This window comes from Octopus bimaculoides, chromosome 16 (assembly GCF_001194135.2).
Source record: "Octopus bimaculoides isolate UCB-OBI-ISO-001 chromosome 16, ASM119413v2, whole genome shotgun sequence".
NCBI lineage: Eukaryota > Metazoa > Mollusca > Cephalopoda > Octopoda > Octopodidae > Octopus > Octopus bimaculoides.
This window is the reverse complement of record NC_068996.1, coordinates 6,163,702-6,171,788: the sequence shown is the minus strand read 5'-3', so window position 1 is coordinate 6,171,788 and position 8,087 is coordinate 6,163,702. Positions and strand designations below refer to the sequence as shown.

General features: G+C 36.5%; 1 protein-coding gene across 1 annotated transcript in view; it reads left to right on the top strand.

The window, feature by feature from the left end:
• The window catches only part of LOC106871266 (coiled-coil domain-containing protein 42 homolog), a 52,674-nt gene that overhangs the window by 480 nt on the left and 44,107 nt on the right, over window positions 1-8,087 (top strand). Inside the window, exon 2 of the mRNA XM_014917630.2 lies at window positions 3,860-3,965. Coding sequence (XP_014773116.1) covers window positions 3,860-3,965 — 106 coding nt within the window. The remainder of the gene's footprint in view (window positions 1-3,859; window positions 3,966-8,087) is intronic.

Below are 8,087 nucleotides of genomic sequence, written 5' to 3'. Positions count from 1 at the left end.
TATATATATAATTGTTATTGTGGTTTATTCTTTGGGGTGTCGATAAATTTATTGATTGTGTAAATTGTGACGATAAAAGTAAAATATATTGATCAAAGAAATCAGCGTCCTTCGATTCCCAGCCTGAACAATTTCAACATCCACTCACTGGTCACCAAAAGGCATGAGTTTACATCATGCCACTTATTGTCACTAAAATATCTTAGAAATAATTACTCTTCATGGAAAGTGCTTGCCGAACGAGGCCTTCAACTGTGTGGCAGCAGTCACCAAACTATTTTGTACGGTGTCGATAAAACGTTACGATTTCTTGATTTATCTTTGGTAATTTTTTCAGATTAACACCCGCACGATCTTCACTAGGGTGTTACGGTTAGGGTTTTAGGGTCAGGGTTAGGGTTTTAGGGTTTGGGTTAGGGAATTCCGTCCCTAATCGTAATCCTAACACCCTAGTGAAGATCGTGCGGGTGTTAATCTGAAAAATTACCAACCTTTACTTAACTCTTGGTCGTCTGAGAACTTTCCAGTATGAATTATTTCCTTACTCGACCCACTTCCTCAGTCGGCGAGAGATATGTATGGGAAAACACTCGTATCCTCATATGAAAGGAGAAAACGCACGCGTGCACACACATTACCAAGAATGTGTGCTTGGGAGTCAAAAATATATATATTTCATAGAATAAAATTCCGAATGAAAGAAAACCGATGATGATCAGTATTAATTACCTGTCTACAGCCTAAACTGTAACGCAACTTTTTCTTCCCTCACTCTCAAGTAAAAAGTCAAAACCAGTAACATCTCATTCTGAATTCCTGCTATCAAGAGGCGTTATCGATCAGTCATCTGTATACTCTTGTTTTGTTTCTTTAGTTGGGAGGATAAGAAAATGCATTCTCCTCTCGTGTTTCTCTGCGGATCTTTCTCAACTGGTGAGACTGAAACAAATCAAGTTCTGTTTAAACTTTTCTATTGGTTGGTATCTACATGGAAAATGTGGACAAGAAGAATTGGGGATAAGTGTTTTTAAGATAAAATTTTGATGTGACAAATCGTACGGAAGATGACAGAAATGGAGAGGCAGCTTATTCATTCAAAGAAGCCAAAACTGTTATAGTAATGGTAGGAGATACACTTTATCTCTAAGCTAGTAATTATTGCATATTGGTGAGTGAATGTTAGCTAATCAATTGTGAGAGATTTTTCTTTAGGCAGTGTAGTCATCATCATCATCATCATCATCATCACGCTGGCATGGATTAGAATCGTTCAACTCAATGCTAGCATGGTGTTGGATGATTTGACATGAACCAATAAGTCAGAGAACTGCTCTGAGCTCCAATATCTGTAGTTGGATGCCCTTTCTAATGCCAGCCACTTTATAGAGTGTACTGAATATTTTTTCCATAGCTGGATCCCTCAAATGAATAGAGTATATGGTATTGAGAGATATGAAAATATGGAAGGACTAGAGCAAGTGCCTCGTTGAAGATATGAATGCATGGTTTCCCCATCTGGAAAGAGAGAGAGAGAGAGATGTGAAGTCAATGTACAAAGTGAATGCGAGGGAAAGAGTAGGAATAGAAGAATGGAAAAGGTGGGTGGGTAGGTAAGTGGGAAAGAGTGAAATTAGTGTGACAGATGACAATAATGGTGGTTTGGTACAAGGTAATTTTGGCTGATGATTATTTTATCAATTCTAGAAAGAACGAAAAGCAAAGCTGATCCTTGTGAATTTTGAAATTACAACACAAAGTTGAAAAACTCTAGAAGAAAAAAAACACACAAATGAAAACAATTATGAGACTTTTACAACTTGGATCACCGATATTGACCAATGTGATCAATAATTGAATTCAGTGTGAAATTTTGTAATTGACATTGTAGACGTCATCGTCATCATCATCCTCAGCAGCAGCATTTAACATCTTTTCCATGCTAGCATGGATTGGACATTTTCACAAAAACAGATGAGCCAAATGTCTGCACCAGATTCTATGTTTGCTTTGGCATCATCATCATCATCATCATCATCATCATCATCATCATCATCATCATCATCATCATCATCATCATCATCATCATTTAATGTCCATCTTCCATGCATCCATGAGTAGGAAGGTTCACAGGAGTTGACCAGGTAGAAAAACTACCCTATGCTACTCTGTCTGTTTTGGCAGGGTTTTTACAGCTTCCTAACACCAACCACCCTGCAGAGCGGACTGAGTGCTTTTTACGTGGCACAAGTACAGGTGAAGCCAGTTTTGGCATGATTTTTACAGCTAGATGCCCTTCCAAATGCCAACCACTTTACAATGTGGACTGGATGCTTTTTACATGGCACCAGCACTGGAAGGGTCTCCAAGTAACTCACAAGACAATGAATTATGAGAGGTGCAGGGGCATTTGAGGAGAGGGAACTTGTATCAGAGGATGAAAAGGTTAGAGCGAGGCAGAAACAGAGACATAATTTCAACAAACGAATGCTCACTCTGACAGTATTTCAAAATGTCCTTAAATATAATAACAAAACACAAAAAAAGCAGGTGTGAACTGTTTACTTGTTCTGATATTTCAGTAACAATAATTAATTTCAAAATATGTATGCAAGGGTTTATTTGAAACTAGATTGTGAATATTGTTTTCAGTATCCTAAATTTTATGTTAGAATGGGTTAGAAAGATCTGCCATTCAGATATGTTATCACCCATCTCAACCCATATAGTATTATCTCATCCATGGTGCCTAACATCATAAGATCTAAGTGTGCTTTACTTTTTCTTTTCGCATCTTTCTCAGTCTTCATCCATAGAAGGCCTTTCACCTAGCACTCATTTTTGTTGTAGATGTTGATTAGGATGAGGATGGGGGGAATCAAGTTGCCTTTCATATGGAAATGAGAATCCTTTGTTACTAATATAGTTAGCAGTTACCTACAGTCCTATCTGTTTGTAACCATTGCCAAATAGCTACATTGATGGAGCTGATCCAGAGCAACAGGTGGCAAGCAAGGTGGTGATGAAAATGGTGGTGATGGTGGTAACAACAGCAGTGGTGGTGGTGGTAGTGGTGGTGGTGGTTAAGTTGTCACAACAATGGCAGTGGTAACAATAACAAGGTAGATTGGAGAAGAATGGAGAAAGAGGATGCAATTATCAACTTAGCATCAACTTAATCTGAATGATGTTCATAAGTACTAAATAAGTAGAACATAATACAATATTAGTACAATGTAATTACACTTGTCTTATTATAATCGCAGCACAGCATTCCAGCCCAGTCAAACTGTCCAACCCATGCCAGCATGGACAAATGGATGCTAAATAATGATGATGACGATCCAAGACACCTGTACTTATCTCTCTATCATACATTAACCCCCACCCCATCACTTGCTATGAAGCCACTTTCTTCAATGCTACTCCTCCTTGGCCGAGAGACCTTGTTTTGCAAATTACTTGGTACTGGTACTATGCAAAAGGTATGCAGTACACTCTGTGAAATGGTTAGCATTAGGAATGATATCTAACCAAAAAAAAAACTATACCAAAGCAGACATTGGAAGTTGGCACAATTCTCTGGCTTGCCAGATCTTTTTGAACTGTCCAACTCATGTCAACATGGAAAACGGATGTTAAATGATAAGGTGATGATATTTACTTTAATAGTTTAAAAAAATAAATCTGAAAGTATTATTCATTTTATAAAATTAATGGTAGAATGTAATGAAAAAGGAAAAAAAAAACTGTTGAATAGGTTATATATATATTTAAAAAAAAAAAGAAAATTAAATTTTTAAAATTTCTTACCAATAAACTGTTGTTTATATTTGTGTTTTTTGTTTTGTCCTTTTCATAGTAAAATGCTGAAGGGTGAAGATGACCATCTCACTCCAGCTACACGTCTCTTGGAGAAACGAAGAGAACTTGCAGAAATTGAACAAGTTCTTTCTGTTCAAAAAGAGGTAATATATATATATATGTATATATATTGAACAACGTATATTTTCAAAGTCACTTCATGAAGTAAATGTACAGAGCATCTCTTAATATATCCACATGTTAATATGTATCTTTTATCTTTTATTTGTTTCAATCATTGAACTGTAGCCGTGCTAAGTAACCACCTTGAAAGGTTTTAATTGAAGAAATCAACACAGGTCATTAGGCAGTGGTGTGAAACAAACATAAACACAAAAGCATACACACGTAGATACTTACATATATACAGATGTCTTCTTTCAGTTTCTGTCCACCAAATCTACTCACAAAGTTTAATGGGCCCAGTGCTAGAGTAGCAGACAGTTGTCAAAGTGCCGAGCAGTGGGACTGAACCCAGAACTATATTTATATGTAAATTCCTGGCTTTAAGGTTATTATGAAAGGCCTGGTTGGAGGTCCAACCTTCCAAGTTCTTTTTAAAGGGTTTAGAAAAACTGAAGGACCACTGAAATAAGTGTGAATTTGTGAGGAGAATATGTTCAATAAACATATTGAACATGTTTTTGCATGTGGAACTTTAGGTTCTGCTTTTTTTTTTGATCGTCCTGTATTTTCTTTTACCCAAAGTCAGGAACTTTTCAGCACCCTATCAAATGGTCTTCGGCTAGTTGAGATTTTTTGCATTGGTTTAGTAGTGGGTGGATGATTTGAAGAATGTTCCATAATGAAGACCAAATCACAATTAAAAAATAGAGAGAATATGAAAACTGAGGATAAAATTTAAAAATTACATATAAATATATTACATAAGAACTAGACAATGAAACTAATCTCTGAAACACCCAAGAATATATGTGGAGAACACCTCAAACTCAGATTGGAAACTTATCTGTTGTACATTCAAATGAATACACAAAATATAGACAAAAAGCTAAAACCAAAATTAAGAAGAATTATGAATGGAATAATGTGTAGAAGTGATCAGAAAGTGGGCAAAATAGGAAATAAGTACTAATAGAGAACATGGAAGAAAGCTGCAAAGAGGAAACAGAAGTCTCAGCTTCAGAACAAAAGAATATAATTCTGTGAACTCTTTTTTTTAGGGAAGGCTTACTTCAACCAGATATCAGACCCAATGATTCAAAGAAACAAAACAAACCCATAGAAAATATTGATTTCAAATTTTGGCACAAGGCCTGTAATTTCATGGGATGGGGTATGTTGATTACATCGACTCCATTACTCAACTGGTACTTATTTTATTGACCCTGAAAGGATGAAAGACAAAGTCAATCTCAATAGAATTTGAACTCAGTATCTGAAGACAGACAAACTACTGCTTAGCATTTCACCCGATGTGCTAACAATTCTTCCAGTTTGCTCCCTTAACTCACGGAAAATAATGACCCCAGAATATTAAAATTTCTTTAATAGAAATTTAATAAAAATTAAAAGGGACTTCCATTCACTCCTACACCATTCTTAAATTATAACCAAACTGAAAGCAGACATTGGAAACTTTAGCTAAGAGAAGTTTTCAACAACAACAACAAAAATGAAAACAATGATTCCTTTGTCAGAGATACATTCAACTTCACTCAACATGAACATTTGGTTACTTATATTATGATATCGAAATTCTCCATTTGTATCCGTAATTGTAAACAGAAACTTTGGAAAGGAGACAAAGAAACTCTATTAACATTGGAAAATGATATTCAATTGTTGCAAAAGAAGCTGATAACGGCAATGTAATTATCAATATGGATGAATATTACAAAGAGAAAATACTTGAGCAATTAATGGATATTAACTATTACAAGGAAGTGCCTAATTCAAAGGGCCAGCCTTGTCACACTCTGTGTCATGCTGAATATCCCCGAGAACTACGTTAAGGGTACATGTGTCTGTGGAGTACTCAGCCACTTGCACGTTAATTTCACGAACCGGCTGTTCCGTTGATCAGATCAACTGGAACCCTCGTCGTCGTAAGCGACGGAGTGCCAAGAACAACTACAAGGAAGAGACAAGAAACTTAGATAAAACAACTATAAACACGGTCAACTCGTTAACCAACCAATTCTCAAGCTCCTTAATGGAAAAAGAAATTGACTTTCTTTGTAATTTTAAAAGTAAGGAAAACAATATTTACAAATTGAAACTACAGGAAGCTATAAATGAACAAAAGAACCAATGCGTTGAAAAACAGATGAGCTGATCTCAAAGTAAGACCACAATAACCAACACTACAGATTAAGTTACTTGATAGATTCACTACTTAAACCAATATGGTCAAAGATCCCAAACAACATACAGGATGATTTGGACTTTAATCAAAGTGCACCATTTTAACAAGATTCAATACTTTTACTTTACTTTTTTTTTTTTTACTTGTTTCAGTCATTTGACTGCGGCCATGCTGGAGCACCACCTTTAGTCAAGCAAATCGACCCTGGGACTTATTCCTTGTAAGGCTAGTACTTATTCTATCGGTCTCTTTTGCCGAACCACTAAGTGACGGAGACATAAACACGCCAGCATCGGTTGTCAAGCAATGCTAGGGGGACAAACACAAACACACAAACACAAACACACACACACACACACACACACACATATATATACATATATACGACGGGCTTCTTTCAGTTTCCATCTACCAAATCCACTCACAAGGCTTTGGTCAGCCTGTGGCTATAGTAGAAGACACTTGCCCAAGATGCCACGCAGTGGGAATGAACCCGGAACCATGTGGTTGGTAAGCAAGCTACTTATCACACAGCCACCCCTGCGCCTACTTATCTCTATGCCAATATACCACAAGTTAGGCTTAACAGCAGTTTAATACTTGGTAGAAAGATGTTATATTGCTCTAATTTAACTCTATGTTCTGACTAAGTATCAAACTAAGTTTAGTGACCCTGCTTTATTTCGTGCATTCACCTCGTGTCCTTTTAAAGTGAACTTTTGACTGCCTTCTAATTTGCATACTGGTTTGTTTCAGAAGTGGTGTGATACTTTCGCACATGGATCTTTAGGTTCTGCTTTTCTTTTAATCAGTGTGCATTTTTAAGTATATATTGTGTTGTATTTGCTCACATATTAACTCCATTATTTGCTTGCATTCGAGTAATGTAATCCAAGTTAATAATTCTGTATTAAAACATAACAAAAGGTGTAGAAACACAATTAATGAATGCTTCAAAAGTCTTCAACATCAAAGCTCTGCAATTAGCATTAGAGGAAAACACCTTTAACTTTGATGGCAAAAAATATAAACAAATTAAGGGAACAGTCATGGATATAAGAGCAGTACCTTCTTATGCAAACCTAGTAATGGGACACCTAGAAGAGAACTATACCAAGGAACAAAAACAAAATTCGACCATGATTTTAACCCTTTAGTGTTCAGATTATGCTGTTAAATATAATACTTTTTCACTCAAATTGTTTTGAATTAATCATGCATTATCTTATAGCTTTGAGGTTTCAATGATGTGATTGTTTATTTTTAGAATGACAATGTAGGTTAGGTGTGAGAGGCTAGATATCGCCAGTTTGAATATAAAACATGTAGAATATATTGGGGCGGATATGGCCGATTTAAACTCTAAAAGATTAAATATTTGGTTGAGAAGTGGAAACAATTACTTGGTGATTTTTTGGAATAAGTCAAAAGGTGATTTTCCTACATTCCATCACATATTAAGTAACATAATCCCATCCTTTAGATTTACATTAGAAACTGGTGGAAAAGAACTACCAATCTTAGATACCTTCATAGAATTATATGGTATCTAAATTACAATGGACATCATCATCATCATCATCATCATCGTTTAACGTCCGCCTTCCATGCTAGCATGGGTTGGACGATTTGACTGAAGACTGGTGAAACCAGATGGCTACACCAGGCTCCAATCTGATTTGGCAGAGTTTCTACAGCTGGATGCCCTTCCTAACGCCAACCACTCAGAAAGTGTAGTGGGTGCTTTTACGTGTCACCCGCACAAAGGCCAGTCAGGCGGTACTGGCAATGGCCACGCTCAAAATGGTGTATTTTATGTGCCACCCGCACAAGAGCCAGTCCAGGGGCACTGGCAACGATCTCGCTCGAAAATCCTACGAAGGCCAGTCAAGCGGTA